Here is a 19,979-nt window from a genome sequence, read left to right on the forward strand (position 1 = left end):
AACCTACCTCAACATAATAAAGGCCATATATAACAAACCCACAGCTAACATCATTCTCAAAGGTGAAAATCTGAAAGCATTTCCACTAAGATCAGGAATAAGACAGGGTTGCACACTCTCAACACTATTATTCAACATAGTTTTAGAAGTTTTACCCACGGCCATCAGAGAAGAAAAAGAAATAAAAGAATCCCAATTGTAAAAGAAGTAAAACTGTCACTGTTTGCAGATGACATGATACTATACATAGAGAATACTAAAGAGGCTACCAGAAAACTACTTGAGCTAATCAATGAATAGGCAGGACAGGAATAAAGACGCAGACATAGAGAATGGATTTGAGGACACGGGGAGGGGGAAGGGGAAGCTGGGACAAAGTGAGAGAGCGTCCTGGACATATATACACTACCAAATGTAAAATAGACGGCTAGTGGGTAGCAGCTGGATAGCACAGGGAAATCAGCTTGGTACTTGTGACCACCTAGAGGGGTGGGATAGGGAAGGTGGGAGAGAGACGCAAGAGGGAGGGGATATGGGGATATATGTATACATGTAGCTGATTCACTTTGTTGTATAGCAGAAACTAACACAACGTTGTAAAGCAATTATATTCCAATAAAGATGTTAAAAAAAAAATACTAGCACTTTATATCTCTTTCTTAGGCATCAGCGACAAATTATAGCTATATTAGCCATGCAAGATTATACCCTTTTCTTCGATTCGTGTGTTCCCTGGGACAGTTCACAAGGAAGCCAGGATTACGTATAGCAGATACCTGACTGAAAGCGGAAGCAGAAGGATAGAGACAGAAGACAATTTATATCCTACTTTTGGAGGGCTGTCTTCCAAGCCTGAAGCAAAACCAAGCCTGGGGAAGGCAGATGTTTTAAATTAAATGTTATGTGATTTTAAAAATCATCTTTTATTGACATATAATTGACCTACAATAAACACTCTTTTAATTTAAGTGGAGTCTCACTCTTTAACATGTATTTTATTTTTTTACCTTATATTTTATTTTATAATTTAGTTTGTAGTCATCTTTGAGGCTTTCAAGTAGAAATTCATTGGAAAGTATGAAATCCAAATATTCTTAAAAGATTGCAATGCTTTGCTTTAGTTCAATGCTAAAGTAACTGATAATCTTACATATATTAATAATAATGACTTGTTTTAAGTTTCATTAAACACTGCACACTTCAGACCCTGAAAATATACTTTAGATTAAAAAAACACATTTACCCCTCAAAGACCTCCTGACCCTCATTTCCTTAATTAGTAATTTGGGCACAATAAGAGTACCTGCTCTGACCTTGGGGAAATTATTTTAAAATGCAACTAGGTAAGTAATGAAATTAGGGTGCAAACACAATTAGGAATGATTCCAAAGCCCGAACATGATCTAATATGCCATTCTGAAGCATTCTGAATACACAGCCTAAAGAAATTACACCTAATATAAACTTTTCAGGAATTAGAAAGTTGAAAAGGGAACAAATTCCATTAAACTTCTCTTTATTTGTTAAGCATACCTCTTATAATTCCAAAATGCGGAGAATCTGATGGTAGGGATCTTTATATCACTGCCCACTGCTAGAAGATACCACACTTTCATTGTCAATGGGGGCTGGTAAGCTTGGAACATCAAATACCATCTTGAGAATATTTTAAAAGACTCATCAAAAAATTCCTTTTATTTTAAAAGAAAGTATTAAAATGAAATCATGCATGACTTCAAAATGTATTCAGATTTCTCTACAGTGTATAACAATAGGAAGTTTTATCAGATTACATCTTCAATAAAGAGTTTGAATGAGCTTGATGTGATTTCTATTTCAATCATAAGGGTGACCTACACAGGTATCTTTTTTCTTCGATCACTTTATTTCTGCTCTCTCCATCTGTATTTTAACCTGTTAATATGTGGGTGAATTTGAGGAAAAGCAAATCAGTTTGACCTTTAATGTAAAGTCATTTTTGAATGATCAAAACAGTACTATTTCCAAGACTGTAAAGAATGTGGATTTTAAGATTCAAAAGCACGTGCCATTCCCCGTAACCTGGAATGATAATGTGACCACTGCTTGAATGATAATTTTATCTACATAACTGCCTTCTTCTTGCCTTCACTGTATATTAAGACTTCCGCCCAAAGATATATGTTTAGCCAGCTGTTTTAATATAACATATTAAACTTTAAAATGATTCAAGGACAAACACTGGACTGCAGCTCGCTGTAGGATGCCACATTTTGTTGCATCATTTCCCTTCTTTTTTAGCAGGTATTTTACCACTAAACCAGAAAAGAAGGAATTATGCAGGAAAATTGCTATTAGCTGCTACCCCTGCTGGATTACAAAATCCAGAGCACAATAGCTTCCCCAGTGGAGCCTCTGAGGGCTTGGGCCAAGCCATTAACCACTGCTAACACCTAAGGGAGGAAATAGAATAGAGTAGAATGGCTCTCAGGTATTCCAGAAGATTTTTATGCAAACAAAATTTATTTGAAATGCAGATGTCCAGGGCCTAGCCCCAGAAATTCTTATTCAGTTAATTTAGAATAAAATCCAAGAATATGCATTTTTAATATGCTCAGATATTTGTATCTGGATTTTTCACCTGGCTTCTGTTTGTGTGAATATCTGCTCAGACACAGGTGACCGTTAAACAGGCTTGACAATTAGAGTGTCAAGATGGACCAAATATATCAGAGCCTAGTATATGATAGGCACTTTATTTTTAAAATGAATGTAATAATGTATGTATCATTAGTGATGTAAGATCCTCTCACTGCATTCTATTTCTGTAGCATTGGATACATTTTGGACTTCTCAAGGTACTGCTTTGCGTTTTGAGTCTCTTGTTACATGTTGACTTATATTCACTGATGACTATTATGTATTTATTCAACAAACTAACTAAAACCATACTTGCTTTATACTCATTTTATAATCAAATCTCCATTACGTCTCTGAGTTAGATACTCCAAAATCCTTAGGAGTCTGTTTGTTCCTATTGCCTCCTTCATAAAGGAAAGAGTAAAATTTCAGCTGATTACTGAAGGATGACAGAACTTCCCTACATTGAAAACGAAGATGTGAGCTTATTGGATACAAGGGGAAAGATGTATAAAATCATGTAGCCAGAAAGATGATACGAGAAATTGGATCAAGAAAGAGATTTTTAGAAATGGAGAAGAATAGGCATTACATATTATTAGTTCCACTATTGAAAGGCTGAATTTGTGGCACTGACCATCCGGGTGGATGTACCCAGTAGGTAACTGGAGGGGACACAGGGCTAAGATTTTAGAAAAATATTGTCTGGTATTTGAAATCAGGTAAGTGAATCAGATTCAAACAGATCTTAAAGAGGTTAGAAAAAAATGATGAGGACAGAATGTTATAGAACAGAAAAATGAGAATTATAGGGACAAGAAGGGATGCCGTTCTTTGCACTTCCCCAGCTTAACAAACCAGCCCTTTCCTCTAAACCCAGCCCACATGCCACTCTTTCCTTAAAGCATCCCTCATTTGCATCTATGATAATAGAAATTTAAATCAAGGTACAAATGGCATAGTGGACCACGAGGTATAGGAGCAGAGACCAAAGGACAGGGCTCACAATTAGAGAATGACTATCAGCTGACTCACATTTTGGCTAGTTATGTGTTATTTTTCTCTCCCCTTCTGAGTCAGAAGTTCCTTGAGATCAGTAATCATTTTAAAAAGTCATCCATTTGTTCATTCAACAAGGATTAATTAAAATCTTGCCATGAAGATTGCTATACGGTGACACATACGATAGTCAATAGGATGCATTCACTAAAGAAGACAAAATCTCTGCATCCAAGGATCTTTCAGTTGGTGAGGCAGAAAACCATCACACCTGACTGTATAGCAGCATGCTGGGTAAATATGTGCCAAAGAAGACTTTCCTCTGACAGCGATGTCTTGGAGACAGGAGGAACTGAATAACTGAGAGAATTAACTGAACATGTCAGCGTGGATTTGAAAGACATTAAGATGGAGGCATGGGTGATGGCAAAGGAAAATGAATTTGTACAATTTTTGGTGGCTTTCACTTAGTTTCTTAGGAAACTAAGAAACCATTTGCACATATGAAACTAAGATTTAAAGACACTTAGGTCTTAGTTTCATATGTGCAAATTAAAAAATCTTCAGGAAGATGATGATGTCTACCAAAGTGATGATTTCCAGGGATACTTAACCTCCTTCAAATCAAAGCAGGTTATTTAGAATACAAACTACTTTAGGTACTTTCTTTCTTTTATATCCTCAGCTCTCTATTCACTATATATAATGATTTCCATATCTTATACACAATGTATGCTTCACTTTAACTGCTGTTTTAAAATCGTCTCACTTCCTGGTCCAACTACCCTATATAACAAGTGTGTTAATGGGCAAAACCGTATCAGCTCCAGTGCAAATGAATTAATCTCTGACTCCCAGTTTCTTAAATATTTAGAGATATCTCTTCAATCAATAGAGATGTGGTAGAAAAGTCATTCTCCTGACAATGCTAGCTTTCCAATGTCTGGATTTTTAACCACTATTAGGTTAATTTCTGAAATGTTTACAACTCCACTAAAGACCTTGGTAGTTCTTTGTTTTGTTTTTGTATTTTTTTCCCCTAAGTAGCTGTACACTTAAAAAATGTTAATGCATTTTTCAGTTCTGCGTAAATCCAAGTAGATAAGAAATGTTATTTTCCAGATCTGTTGGTATTTATAAAAACTTTAAAATTTCCATTCAAACAAAATAGAAATTGGGTCTTGGTATAGTTTTCACTTTTGTGAGTTAGTTAATGCAGGCATTTCTCAGATAAAATAAAGGTAATATTAATCTTCATCTCTCATTCCCTGGTGCCTGGAGTGAGACAAATCTGCCTTTCCTCTGAGTTCCAAGGGATATACAGAACATGCGTGGAACATTTTGAGTAAGATCAAGCATGCAAATTAAGTGCAGGAGAAAAATAATCAAACTCAGAAGACTTTGGGCAGAGTGATTATGTCTAGCATGGAACTTGGACTTTGAGATACTTGCATTCCTCTCTGGCACCGAAAATGCTTATTTCTTGATAATTAATTCAAGGTTATGCTATGCTATGCTATGCTATGCTATACTATGTTATATTGAGTCTCAAGAAAACGGGATTTAGATTGATAGAGTGTTGTACTGAATACCTTTTGATGCCTCTACAATACTATATTTCTGCCTACCAGTGGCCTTGACAACTTAATTTTTACCTTGACTCTGATAAAGGTGTCATGGTGTGGAAAAACCTCCTCCACACACTTTCCCTTTTTTATTCTATCCTTGAGCTTTAATATAACCTTCTTAGAGCCCATTTCTCCTTGCTTCCTGAGGTGACTTTTGCTAAGATGACAGAGAAAGTGTAGAAATACATTGGACTTGCTAGTAATTCTTAACTGTCAGCTGAGAAACCTTTTATCAGTCATAAAAACCTGTTTCTCATAGGTAAAATGGCCATAAGAATGCCTACCTTGCTTCTGTAAATAATATTTAATCAGATTTATTGACTGTATTAATTTCCTAGGGCTGCCATAACAAATTACCACAGATAGGGAAGCTTAAAACAACGGAAATGTATTCTCACAGTCTGGAGGCCAGAAGTCTGACATCAAGGTACTGGCAGGACCACACTCCCTCTTAGAAACCATAGAGGATAATTCATTCTTCGTCTCCTGCAGCTGCTTTTAGCTGTAGGCATTCCATGGCTGGGGCCACATCATGTCAATGTCTGCCTTTGTGGTCACATTCTCTCTCCTTCTTCTCTGTGTTAAATCTCTCTCTGACTTACTCTTACAAGGACACATGTTATTGGACTTCCTTTTAAAGATACATGTTACTGGATTTAGGACCCACCAGGTAATCCCAGATGAACTCTTCATCTCAAGATTTTTAATTTGATTACACCTGCAAAGACCCTTTTCCAAGTAAGGTAACATTCATAGGTTCCAAGGAAAAGGACATATACATGTCTCTTTGGAGGTCACCATTCAGACCACTACATTGAACACCATCTTCATAAGATCTAAGAAAAATTTCCTCTTATATTAGCCATTTAAGAACAGTATATGTAGATTCTTAAAGAATTTTAGAAGATGCTTAAATTTCATAGATTACTTTAATGAGTCCTAACTTTTGTCAAGTGAAAAGCATAGCCCACTCTCTGTACATTTCCTCTGCAAAATGTCAATCTTTCATATATTTATAGAATTGTAGTACTACATGGTTATAGTGGAATATGTTTTTTTCTGTTAAAAAGGCACTAATTTATTCTATATGTAACTGTAAAATGTTGACTGAACATTAACTTTGGTATTAGTCTAGGAACTTCTAAAAGAATTCACAGTGACAGTTTTTCTAAAGCCAAAGTAAAGCTTGGTCAACATTTATGGCTAGATATACATACTTTATTATTAAATATTAGGAGATTTGGTAATGAGTCAACATTCATATAAATATTGAGATTACTGACATCAGGTGGCATGGTGCACTATCTAATGAGGAAAAAAAAGGGAAAAGAATGACAAATGGTCTAATTAGGTGACTCAGAATATCCAGTTGCATGTTGCAGACTTAGTATGTTGGTATACTTTCAATGAATTATGTAGGAAATTATAATGGTACTGGAGGAGACTGACTTCACAGAGTCTTAATTTTTATTAATTCATTATAGCCTGATTGTTTCCAACAAGACTTAGTGTTTAGAGTAAAAATACATGAATGAAGTGTAGATGTTATGATCTTTGCTTCATGTTCCTAGATATCAGATACTATATATGCATATTATCTAGTATGCTGAAATCCATGGATTTGTATCTTTATTGCCTTGCTAGGTTTTTAGAAGTAACAGACAACACAATGATAAGAACTTAATTAAATCTCTTGTCCATACCTACTGAACAGAGTGTCATTTTCCCTTGGTTTTGGCCTTCTTGCCATTTTCATTCCATTTGATTTGACCAAGAAAATTTGAATTAAATTTGCAAGTCAAATGACAGGAGACATTTCTCAAAAAGGCATAATATCTACTGATCTTCTTTTCATCTATTCCTTTGTCATAAACATTTGTCTGGCAAGTGCCTTGATTAACTCTGGCTCCTTGTTGCTTTTGCTTGCATGTAACAGGATAAACAAAGCCATAACTCCATGATTTCAAATAAATGGGACCTAGACCAAAGTAAACTTTCTGCATCAGGACAACAACAACAGATGAACTACACTGAAACAAACAGAGAATTTAGATTTGCCTGCTTTCTTTTATCTGGAATAAAAAATAGACAATGGGGAAAGAACAGGGGATATTTAAATAATAACAGCAATAATAATGGCCAAAGAAAATAAATAGAAAGAAGGAAGGAAGGAAGGAAGGAAGGAAGGAAAGAAGGAAGGAAGGAAGGAACTTAGGACTGTGGGGAAAATTACACAAAGAGAGTTGAAGAATTATCCAGGTAGGCACCGCCTGTCTCTTCAGATAGACGTTTTAGTTTTTCATGGAGTATGCATATAGAATTAATAAGTGACCATAGCACTATCTAGTGTGCTGAGGCTGCTATAACAAAATATTTCAGACTGGTGGCTTCAACAACACAATTTTATTTCTTACAGTCCCAGAGGTGAGGAAATCCAAGATCAAGGGGTAGGCAAGATGTGTTTCATCCTGAACCCTCTTTTGGCTGCTTATAGGTGGCCACCGTCTCCATCTCTCTGTGTGCTCCATAAGACCTCGTCTTTGTTTGCCCACAGGTGGAGAATGAGAGAGCTCTCTGGTGTCTCTATATTCTATAGACACCAATTCTACAGTATCAGGGCCCCACCCTTACAAACTTCCTTAACCTTAATTACTTCCTTAGAAGCTCCATCACCAAATATAGCCACACTGGGTGTGTGTGTGGGGGGGGGGTTAGGGTTTCAACATATGAATTATTGGGCTACACAAACTTTCAGTCTATAATAAACACTTATTGACTTATTTGCTAAAGGAAACTTTTCTTATAAGGATATTAATGTTCTATGAGAAAATACCCTTTGATTTCCAATTCCAAATGATTCAAAGGCTGAATATCAAGAATCAAAGAGGAGGGCTTCACTGGTGGCGCAGTGGTTGAGAGTCTGCCTGCCAATGCAGGGGACACGGGTTCGTGCCCCGGTCTGGGAAGATCCCACATGCCGTGGAGCAGCTGGGCCCGTGAGCTATGGCCGCTGAGCCTGCGTGTCTGGAGCCTGTGTGCTCCGCAATGGGAGAGGCCACAACAGTGAGAGGCCCGCATACCAAAAAAAAAAAAGAATCAAAGAGGAAATTTCTCCTAGACTCCTCAGTAGAATTCTGATGTGCACCTCTTTAAATGATGGTATTTAAGATATGTTAGAGCAATTTTTCTTCCCCTCTGAGCCTTCTCTACGTAAATATAAGCAACCTCAATTTATTGCTCATGTTACATGATATGAGGCATGTCCAGGGAAAGACTTGGAAACCATCAATATTTCTTTTAAAATTCCATATAAGACCCTGGCTATATATGCTTTCCAACAGCCTGAAATTGATTTTTCTCACTGACTTATTCTGAACTACATATAACCCCCCGTGACAAAATAACATGAACGGAAATAAATATGAGTCCCACAAAATATGGCTAATGATTACTTCTTCATTTATTCAGCAAATATTTGCTGAGTATTCATTATGCATCATAAATTGGTTATTTGTTATTTGGAAGTTCCCTAGTTTATTTCTGTATCCCCAGGGTCTATGATATCCCCATTACGATATCATTTCTTTGTGGTAAGTGTTCTGATGAAAATAAAAAGCTTTTAGAAGATTACATAACTAATTTATCTGAGGAGATTGGGGACAGCTAGTAAAAGAAAATTTCCCCAAAGGAGTGATATTTAAGCACAGACATAAACAATGCATAAATTTTAATAATTCAAATTAGGGCTGAGGAGGGATAGAGAGATTATGAGACAGAAAAAAGAGCAAATATGAAAGCCCTGAGGACAGTAAATCCTTAACTCAGAAAAGACCAGGAGGGCTGGAACAAAGAGAGAAAGAAGAGTGGCAAGACCAAATAAAAGTAGGTTAAACGATGTGACTAGTGTTGTCATTAGTCAACAACTAATGTCAACAACTAATTGTCAACAACTAATGTTGTTCTGCGCCAAGTCCTGTGCTGGAGACTGAGACTAGAGCTGTGACTAAGGCTAGTCTCCCTCAAGGGGCTTAGAGTTTAGTGAGATAATGCACACATTTTATTGAATATTATCTATTTGTCTTAATATTATCTATAATGTCAAAACTGTTGCATAAGAATTCTAAGCACTTAATTTTAAAATGACTGCCTTTGTTAACAGCCTCTAGCACTTTCCAGTAAAATTACAACAAATGCTCTGGAATAACAAAATGACAAAACTAAGAATACAAGTAACTATTTTTATTCAAAATTAATCTGTTGTCAGAATCTGAAAGAAATTTCATGCATAATGGCATAACTGTAATGTGCTATCTGAAAGCAAGCAAGCCCATGCACCTACTATTTAACTGGTCCTTTCTTTACTATTTATTTGATATATACCTTGTATTACTCAGACAAGGAGTAAGGAATGCAACAAACCACTACTTTAGGAATATCGTCATTTGAAGTATGCCTGGTGCTATTTGTCCACTTTAACTCCCCTTCATGATCTTTCCTTCAACAGTTGGTCATAAACAGAAACAAATGGGTGTGGAGTATGAAGCAAGGTTTTTAAAATAGAGTCATTCATCCTCCTTGTTGTAAGGCTCATAAGCAAAACATTCCAGGAGGATGAGAAAACAGGAAGACCCGTAACTGAGAAAAATAATAGGGAATACAAATATTTAAATATTTCACCTACTGAGAATATCAGAGAAGTAGGTGATAAGGTTATGATATGTTCCTATCTCAGTGCAACTCAACTGCACTATATGGGTAGCATATCCATGGACATTAGTCTGTTGACCTGGATATTCATCCACCCTAGAGAATGCCAAATGCTTTTGGTCCATTCTCTTCTTAAATAGATCTTGGCACAATATCTTTCTATCTTTTGTCAAATTCTGTCATTATATACTCAAATTCAAAAGATTTAATTTTTTTAAAAAAAATCAATGGTCATTTCCTCTTTTTGTTTCATATATTTTTCAGTTTTAGAAAATGTCTGTGTTTTCTCTAGTAAATCATTATCAAGTATCCTCTTATATTGGGTATGCTCAAAAAGAAAAATAAATAAATGCACTAAATATAATAAGTAAGGGAAGAAGCCATAAGGACAGAACAGGTTAGGTTGTAGAGAAAACAAGATGATATAAAATGGAAATGCATGCACATATGAAGGACTGGAAAGAAGATTTTTAAGTAACACAATAATACAACTGAAGCCAAGTTTAGAGGTAGTGAACAGCTAAGTTACTATCCTTGATATGACTGCCTTTTCCCTTTGCATCATTGTAAAACAAATAAAACCAAAGAAAAAATTAAAAAGAAATGAGAGTGCACTTTTACAAAAAGTGTCTTCAAATAAACACCATCAATCATCTTAATGTTCAAAGTCAAAAGCTATTTTCTCTTTTTTAATATCAAGAACAAGGTACAGGTGTCTACCATAACTTCTTATATTCAAAATTGTATGTGGGGTTCTTGTTAGTATAGTTAAGATGAAAAAACAAATTAATATAGGCATTTAAAGTTATAAGTATCTCTCTAAGCACTGCTATAGCTGCATCCATTACTTTATGATTGACTGCATTTTCACTTACATTGTCTCACATTTTCAAAATTCCCTTTTGATTTCTTCATTGAATCATTGGTTATTGAGGAATGCATTAATTTCCACATATTTATGAGTTTCCCCAAATTTTTTACATTATTGATATCTAATTTCATTCTATTACTGTCAGAGAATGCACTTTGTATTATTAATACTTTGTATTATTTCGTTTATGCCTAGCCTATAGTATACATTGCAGAATGTTCCATGTGTACTTGAGAAGAATATTTATTCTGCTATTTGGGTAGAGTGTTGTATAAATATGTTAGGTATACTTGGTTTATACTGTTGTTCAAATCTTCTATTGCCCTATTTATTTCTGACTAATTTTCTTATCCATTACTGAAAGGAGAATACTGGAATACCGAACCATTACTTTTGAATTTCTAGTTATTATATCCTCAATAATATATTACATATGCATTGTGTTATACAATTGCTTTTTAAAAGTTAAGAAAAGAGAAAAACTATGCATTTATACTGTCTTTGATAACTACATAATTACTTTTCCTGATGCTCTTTGTTTTTAATGTGGAGTTGAATTACCATCTGGGGATATTTGCTTTTCAGTCTGAAGAACTTCCTTTCCTGTTTCTTTTAAGACATGTCTGCTGGTGACAAATGCCCTCAGTTTTTTTGTAATCTGGGAATGTCTCTATTTCATTTTTTTTAAAGATAGCTTTGCTGAATATGTGATCCTTGGTTGAAAGTGTTTGCTTTGAGCATTCTGAATGTGCTAGCCCTCTTCCTTCTGGTGACCATTATTTCTATAAAGATTTAGTTGTTAATCTTATTGGGGTTCCCTTGGAAGTGATGAGTCAATTTTCTCTTGCTTTCAGCATTTTTTTTTTCTGTCTCTTTGTGTTTACGTTCCTGATGGTTGTTGAGCTTTCTGAATGTGGAGACTAATGTTTCCAAAATTTTTTGAAGTTTTCAGCCATATTTTTTCTTTTCTTTTCTTTGTCTCCTAGTATTTTCATTTCAGGTATATTTGTGCACTTAATGATGTCCCACATTTTTCTGAGGTTCTCTTCATTTTTCTTCTTTCTTTTTTCTCTATATTCTTCTTCAGCTTGCATATTTTCTATTGATCTATCTCCAAGTTCACTAATGCTTTCTTTTGCCAATTCAAATTTACAGTTGGTAATTTATCATTTTAGTTATTGTACTTTTCAACTCCACATCTTCCATTATGTTCTTTTTTTTGATATTCTCTATGATAGGACATTGTTATCACTCCTTCATTTCCTTCTTTAAAGGTTTACTGTAGTTCATTGAACATGTTTACAATGGCTCCTTAGAAGTCTTTGGTTAATCTGATACCTGTTTGCTCTCATGGACAGTTTCTTTTGCCTGCTTTTTTGTTTTGTTTTGTTTTGCTCTAGTTTATGGGTCATGCCTTCTTGTTTCTTTGTATATCCTGTAATCTTTTGTTGAAGATTGGACATTTTTAGAGAATATATTATAGCAATATAATATATTGCTATAATATATGATATTGACTTTTCACTGAAGGCCTGTTACTGTAATTTCCTTGTTTGTTTGTTTAATGATCAGCTAGATTACTTTAGTAAAGTCTACTTCCCCTCTGCAGTGTTAAGCCTCTAATGTTTCACTTCAGGGGATCCCAGCCTTGGGTATGCCCACAGTCACCCTCGAATGGCAGTGGTTTGGGCAGGGTTTACTGTCTCTTTCCCTGACTACACCCAAGTTGCTAAACTCCACTGATTGCCAGATGATTTCTGTATTGTTTTTAATTTGGGGCCCTAAATTGTTCTACAGACTAATCCAACCCAATTTGGGCTCCTTCAAAAGGGTATTTCCCTTGGCAAGTGTTTCAGATTTGTTCTGAACCTGGCAGGCTCCTCTGCCTCTCTTTCCTGGGTTCTTTGCTTCTCCACTGAGGCAAAACTTTGAGCCACTGGCTTTGGAGCTGAATTGGACACTATGCTGGGTTTCTCCGAGTGACGCCTCTACTTTAGGAGCTGGGCACTTGATGCAAGGGAACAGTAGCCTCAAGTCTTTTGGGCTTGGCTCTCCCAGTGTGAAACCACTGCTTTACAGTCCAGGGCAAGCACAATTGCGGCCCTGTATTCCCTGTGAAGCCTTGCCAAGGTAGAGCCTCTGTTGCACAAGTATAGGCTGTGAAGAAGAAAGGAGCCCCTCTTCTTGGCCATACCGATTCAGAATTTAGTTGATCAATAGGTAGCTAGGAGCAGGGTGAGAACTGGCAACACCTTGCCCTCCAACTGCTAGCTGGGGTGGGGTGGGGGGAGCCCTGTGTTCTTGGCTGAACCAGTTTGGAGTGGAGTTTCCATCTTGCAGAGCTGAGAGAAGGGATGAAGGAACTAGGTTCTGGTTGACAAACTACATTCTCATCATTCCTACCAGACTCTAATAGATTTTCTTGAATAAACATTTCTGCATTTGCTGCTTGTCTCCAGGACCGTTTCCAGGGACACTAATTTTTTTAAATGTTATTTTATAATTCTCCCCAGTTCCACTGGGGAGCAATTCCGTGGAGTTCCTCATATTATCATGCTCCTCACACATATCTCTGTGTTGAGATATATTTTTATAAGTAAAAAAAAGGTTTAGAAGTTTACTAGAATTAAAATCAATGCATAAAACAATCAGATGAACAATGAGATGAAAATATAATTTTAGAAAGGTAATATTTACTAAAGAAACAAAGTACATGCAGTACTAATAATAAGTGTAAAAAATATGTGAAAATCTCTTGTAGCTAAAATAAAAACGTTTTAACATATATTAAAGAAAATAAAGAAACCACGATATTGGTATAGAAGACTAAACATAATAAAGCTGTCAGTTCTCTAAATTTATTTACATCTTAATATAATTTCTACTAAAACTCTTATAGGAATTTTCACGGAACTTGATAATCTCTTCTATATTTGTCAGAGATTAGCAAATGAACAAGTATAGCTGAAATATTCCTAAAGAAGAACACGACAGGGGAAAATACCCTAACAAACATCGAGATTTATTACAAAGTTTTCATACATAAAAAGCATGGTATTGATGCAGGATTAGAAAAACAGAGCATTGGAACATGATAGAGAGCCTAAAAGGATGAAGATGCAAAAAAATTTGATTTGTGAGAGACTGAGAATTGAAGATCAGTGGGTAAGGGATAAGTTACTCTATAATTAACCTTGGAAAAATCAATAATCAGTACAGAAAAAAACAATTCCATACAATTGTTTAAATGTGAAAGGTAAGATTATTAGAACTAATTTTTATATAATTAATAATTAAAAAAATAAGGCTAAATGACTAATCATTAAAGAGATGGATAAAATTGACTACATTGAGATTAAAATTTTAATAAAATGAAAAGGCATATGTTTTAAAGAAACAAACAAGAACTTTGTTAAAGATATTTGCAACATGTAGATTGAGAGAAACATGTATTTCAAATACATGAATTGGAAGTGTGTGAAACTGCTAATATTCAATGTTTTTTTGAGTGTTAAAATAATGACAATTCAATTTGGCCTAATGAAATAACTAAATAATCAATAAATGCAAGTTCCAATCAAAAATATGGTAAAAAATTAATAGGCAAGTAGGGAATTGACTTTGCCTGGAAGTAGCAGGTAAATTTTAGCAAAAATGACTCACAGACTCCCTTTACTCAGTCAATAATTTTCTTTATATAGAAAGGGAGTAACACGTACAGATACCAGGAGTAGTAAAAAAATGAGTACGAGTTTGGTCTTAGACCCATCAATGCTTTTCTAAGTAATAAAGGAGATGGTTTTGTTCTGCAATGAGTAATACTCCTGCTGCAGTTTCTAAATTATCATTATAGTTCGTTTTAAAGAGCGAATACGCAAAGATAGTTTCTCATATAAATAATGTTGACCACAGAAAGACAAAAGCCTCGTTCTAATTTTATTAATTGCATCTTGAAGAACAATTCCCATCTTCTGTTTTGAACTATGGTATACGAAATCACCCACAAGTGTTGCTTGTACTAATTTTAACTGTATTCAGTCTTGTCACACACTTTCTGGAAATGTAACACAGCTATATATTCTGTATTTTTTCGAGATGGTGTTCTCCTGCTTTTAGCTGAGTGCAATTTCCTTCTATGTCATGGAAATAAAGGTGACTAGATCATTTGGAATACCACTGCGTACTTCCACTAGAGACTTCTTTTCACTCTTCAAATTACTAAATAATGAGGCACAACCAGCAATAATTTAGAAAAAAAAAGTTAACTCAGAGTTTTTTCTTTTTCTTTTCTCTTTAACTGCTTACTAGCAAGGCATTGTAGGTCCACATATATCTTAAAGCAAAAACAAATATAATTTATACATTTATTTTAGGGAATGTCACTTTTTTTTGAATTCTGGTATAGTACTATATGGTTCAGAAGATTTAACACATTTACTTAAAAGCACTTGAGTGGAATATCTATTCATGTATTTGTGTATTCTGGAAACCAGTAGGACACTGATGACCAGGAACTGGACAGCAATGGTTTGGAATGCCTGCCTTAATATGCAACAACGAGGTGGACAAGAGTTCTGGGGTCTGCAAACTTGTCAATATTTGAAAAAATCCCAACTGAGATAATCATTTTGCCCAATTGAACTGCACACATTAACCAAAGTTATGTTTATTTGCTTTTGGCTGGAATATCAGTGTGAAATCATCAGTGTTCCCATGTTGAATAGACCTATGTCTTTCATTAATCAAAATGAGAAAATAGATTAATAATTTATATATATATACATATATGCATACATATATAGCTATAGTTCATGAGATAGGGATGAGTGACAATAAAGAGTTCGTTTTGGGGGTGAAATTTTGAGAACAATAGCGCTACCACGGGACCAATCACTTCTCACTGGCCAGTTCTACATCGAGCTGAAGTATGCCATTAAGTATTGCTTAAATGTCCTTAAGTGTTGCTCCAGATAACCAATATACATTTCCATATGATTAATTAATACATTAAAAATGGACCACCTGCTCCTATGACTTTTCATCACTTAATTCTTACTTGTGTAACCACTAGAGGTCTTCTCTGCAGAATTTTTAAATATGTGGCATATCTCCTCCAATTGGCAGTAAATGGGACTTTTGTTATGTGTTAGTGTAAATGGCTCTAGAGCATGAGTAAGTGTTTTTAGGTATCTGTGAGAGTCAAATGCATTGTTTTGTATGCCATACTGTCATATAGTCTACTTTTAACACAAAGCTTCTCAAACATGACTTTCAAATGTGATGAAATTCTGTCACGTTTGCATTATCAGGACAAACGAGAGAACATTAAACTTATTTATGGGGACTTGGGGTAATTTGTGTCTTCTGAAAGGACACTTGAAGATCATTTTTGTAAAAGATTTCTTTTGCATTTACAAGGTGGTGGTAAAACTCCATTAGTTTATCCTAGACCAAGCTCACTGAACCTGTTAGGGTGTGGATGTTTTGGTCCATGCCAACTGGGAAAGTGGGAAAGGGGAGAGGGAGAGAGCTGGAGTGGTTCAGTGGAGTTGGGATTGTCTTGAGGCTTGCAGAGGATTTATGAACTAGAAAAACAAGTGTTGTTTGGGCAGCCATTTTGAAATGATGCAAACTATTGTAATTTTCACTTTTTCCAGATAATTCCCTCAGCATTTTGGCAAAGCATAATGGATTCAACCGCCAGAAGCAAGAAGTCTATCTTTTACCAATCATAATCAGTGATAGCGGGAATCCTCCTCTGAGCAGCACCAGTACCCTGACCATCCGGGTCTGTGGCTGCAGCAGTGATGGTGTTGTCCAGTCTTGTAATGTTGAAGCTTATGTACTTCCGATTGGACTCAGTATGGGCGCCTTAATTGCCATATTAGCATGCATCATTTTGCTGCTAGGTATGTATTTTCTTCATAGCCGAATGGTCACCATTTTTCTGGTTCATAAATGACTGTAAAGAAGGACAGAAAACCCTAACCCAGCCTAGAAAACCCTAATTAGCATTCTTTGGAAGAAAAAATCCTTTGTATATACTTCTCCAAGCTTTGAGGTCACTAAGAGAAGGGAAAAAAAAAGAATTGTAATAGTAAATATTCAATTGGAGAGAACTATTCAGTGCCTTTTTTAATCCCATCACTGGTGAAAAGACTAAGCATAATGGTGGTGGAAGTGGGGATGGACCTTTATGTGGTTACAACAGCAACTATTACATTAGAAGGCCTCCAGATCTTCTGATACACGCCAGTTTACTTCAATGGGGGCACACATATGTCCAAAATACTCTTTTATCTAAACAATGTATAGATTGGGTTACTGAGTCCATCCAATCACAAAATTTGGCAAGATAAAAACAAACCAAAAAAACCCAAGCAAACAAAAAATACATTTTCTTCAAAATTGCATTGTTTCTCAGATATTTTTCTTGATATTACAATCAAATTTAGATGAAGATTGCAAAATAAGAAAAAGCTTTTCTAACTTTTCTACTAAAAAATCCAATTATAAAAATGAGATTAGACAGTAGGAAGACACACAAAAGGAAAGTTATATCTTATCCTGCCCTTAGATGAAGGTTATGTCAGTTTTTACCTTCCTGGTTACATCTGTTCTGTTCACCCAAGTACCCTGAGTTGATCATCGTTTCCTGCCACATTTTTTTAATGTCATTAGCCCAAGTTTGGTGTGGCTGATCTGGCTAGTTTTTTATGTGTTCCTCTCCCTTCCCCGACCCGTAGTCCTACCTTACCAGATAGTGGAGTGCTAGCTTTCATACAAGAGAAGAAGTTGCCCATGCAAAGTTGACATTCACCTTAATATATCATTTCATCTGTGAATGGACATTATTTTATTGGAAAGAGTCTTGAAGGACTGATTTTTAAAAAATACAAAATGTACTGAATATGATCTATTCAGCTCCTTTTTCTTTATAGAAGAGGGTCATGGAGCCAAAAAGTATTGAATAAACGGCCCAAGACACACAGCAAGTTAGTTATGCTATCGGTGCTGTTTCCCTTTTTGGGCCGTTCACTCTAGAGCTCCTAACGGTATTAAATGTAGCTTTCACCATAAATAGATACAAACTTGTGCTTTTAACCCAGCTTCTTCATCACCATTTAATAAACAGAAGCAACCTGGAATAGTATTCACTCAAAATTCAGTGCTCATAATTCAGAAAGGTATTTCACTTAATTCCCAAGTGAATGCATGAAAGGTACGTGCTCAGTAAGTTTTTAAATAGCGCCCCTCTCTCTTAACATACATGATGCGTTGCTTGTGAAATTATACCTGAGTCTGGCTAATCGCTATTTTGTGTTTTTCCTGTAGTCATCGTGGTGCTGTTTGTAACTCTGCGGCGACATAAAAACGAGCCTTTAATTATCAAAGATGATGAAGATGTGCGAGAAAACATCATTCGCTACGATGACGAAGGAGGAGGGGAAGAAGACACGGAGGCTTTTGACATTGCAACTTTACAAAACCCAGATGGAATTAATGGATTTTTACCCCGTAAAGATATTAAACCAGATTTGCAATTTATGCCAAGGCAAGGGCTTGCTCCAGTTCCGAGCGGTGTGGATGTGGATGAATTTATAAATGTGCGGCTACACGAGGCAGATAACGACCCCACAGCTCCACCGTATGACTCCATTCAGATTTATGGCTATGAAGGCCGAGGGTCCGTGGCCGGCTCCCTCAGCTCCCTGGAGTCCACCACCTCAGACTCGGATCAGAATTTTGACTACCTCAGTGACTGGGGTCCCCGCTTTAAGAGACTGGGTGAACTCTACTCTGTCGGTGAAAGTGACAAAGAAACTTGACAGTGGATTATGAATAAATCAGTGGGAACTGAGCATTCTGTAATATTCTAGGGTCACTCCCCTTAGATACAACCAATGTGGCAATTTGTTTTAGAGGCAAGTTTAGCACCAATCATCTATAAACTCAACTACATTTTAATGTTGAACCAAAAAAGTAATAATAAAAATAAAAAAGTATATGTTAGGAGGTTATAAATCTTGTGGAGTGTGAATTAAAGTATGTGGAGTGTCTAGAAGTCTTTGGATATTTGATATTTACCTGACCACCACAAAGATTGGGATCCTGGCTCGTCCTTAGAGAAATGGTTTAAAAAGAGGAAAAAATCAAACTTAAAAAGGTGCTTTCTTAGAAAAATGGACCTGCAAGAGATTTGCTACTGATATGTGTCTTCTGCAAGGATTTTTATAAATGAAAATGGTTTTTTCCCCTTCACCAATAAGGATCCCTCCACAAATGATAAAGCAATACTTGGTCTGCTGTACACTCTGACTTTTTGGAGCTTTGGGAGGCCTCCTAGATTATATGGTACGGTGACCACACCTTGTACATAACTGTTGGCCCCATTCATCAGAGACTGAATAGCATCTTTAAATATTGTGTCGAGCCTTAAAATATTCACGTTTGTAATCCATTCCAGGGTGGGGACTGCCAACTCAATAGTGGGAGGAGAGAAATCCCATTCAAACAGGCTTGTTCTCTGGAAGCAGGATTACTCATTCCCCCCGGTTCATCTTCTCCCACAAGGACACAAAGATAAACTGTGTCACACAGTGGACTACATAAGAGACAGATGATTTTATTGCTAGCGCGTGAATTTATTTGTTTAATCCTCGAAATAAATATTTTATTGATGTCCATTAATGCTTTTATTTATTAAGGTTGGTAATCTATAGATTAAGGGACTATATGAAAAAAAAAACCTAAATTATATCCATTAATAATACTTTAGATTGTTTTATATAAATATATATACAATGAATGTTTAATACATGTACATTTTGATGAGATGAGTATGGCAGGCAATATTATCAAAAGGGAGCTAATAGTCTCTTTAGAGTAGAAAGTGTTATTGTGACTGGTGATGGCAGGAACAGCATTTTCCCAGAGAAACTTTTGGACTGTTTTCTATTTTGTTCATAATCCTAGTATTTGGTGTTTTTACTACAAGCACAAACATCTGAAAGTATACTGATTCATGTGAATATTTAAACTCTAGACTTTTAGATGCCTACATAATGCCCTGCCCAATAAACATGCTTCAAGTTGCCTCCACAGTTTTAGAGCAGGAACTGATTTGTACATAATTTTACTGCTTCTGTTTTTAG

At 35.7% G+C, this 19,979-nt stretch overlaps 1 protein-coding gene across 1 annotated transcript in view; it reads left to right on the forward strand.

Moving 5' to 3' along the window:
• Positions 1 to 18,653, forward strand: part of CDH8 (cadherin 8) — a 358,896-nt gene extending 340,243 nt beyond the window's left edge. Inside the window, exons 11-12 of the mRNA XM_024750646.1 lie at positions 16,482 to 16,733; positions 18,160 to 18,653. Coding sequence (XP_024606414.1) covers positions 16,482 to 16,733; positions 18,160 to 18,653 — 746 coding nt within the window. The remainder of the gene's footprint in view (positions 1 to 16,481; positions 16,734 to 18,159) is intronic.
• The last annotated feature ends 1,326 nt before the right edge of the window (positions 18,654 to 19,979 follow it).

This window comes from Neophocaena asiaeorientalis, unplaced genomic scaffold (genome assembly GCF_003031525.2).
Source record: "Neophocaena asiaeorientalis asiaeorientalis breed wild unplaced genomic scaffold, Neophocaena_asiaeorientalis_V1.1 scaffold470, whole genome shotgun sequence".
Lineage (NCBI taxonomy): Eukaryota > Metazoa > Chordata > Mammalia > Artiodactyla > Phocoenidae > Neophocaena > Neophocaena asiaeorientalis.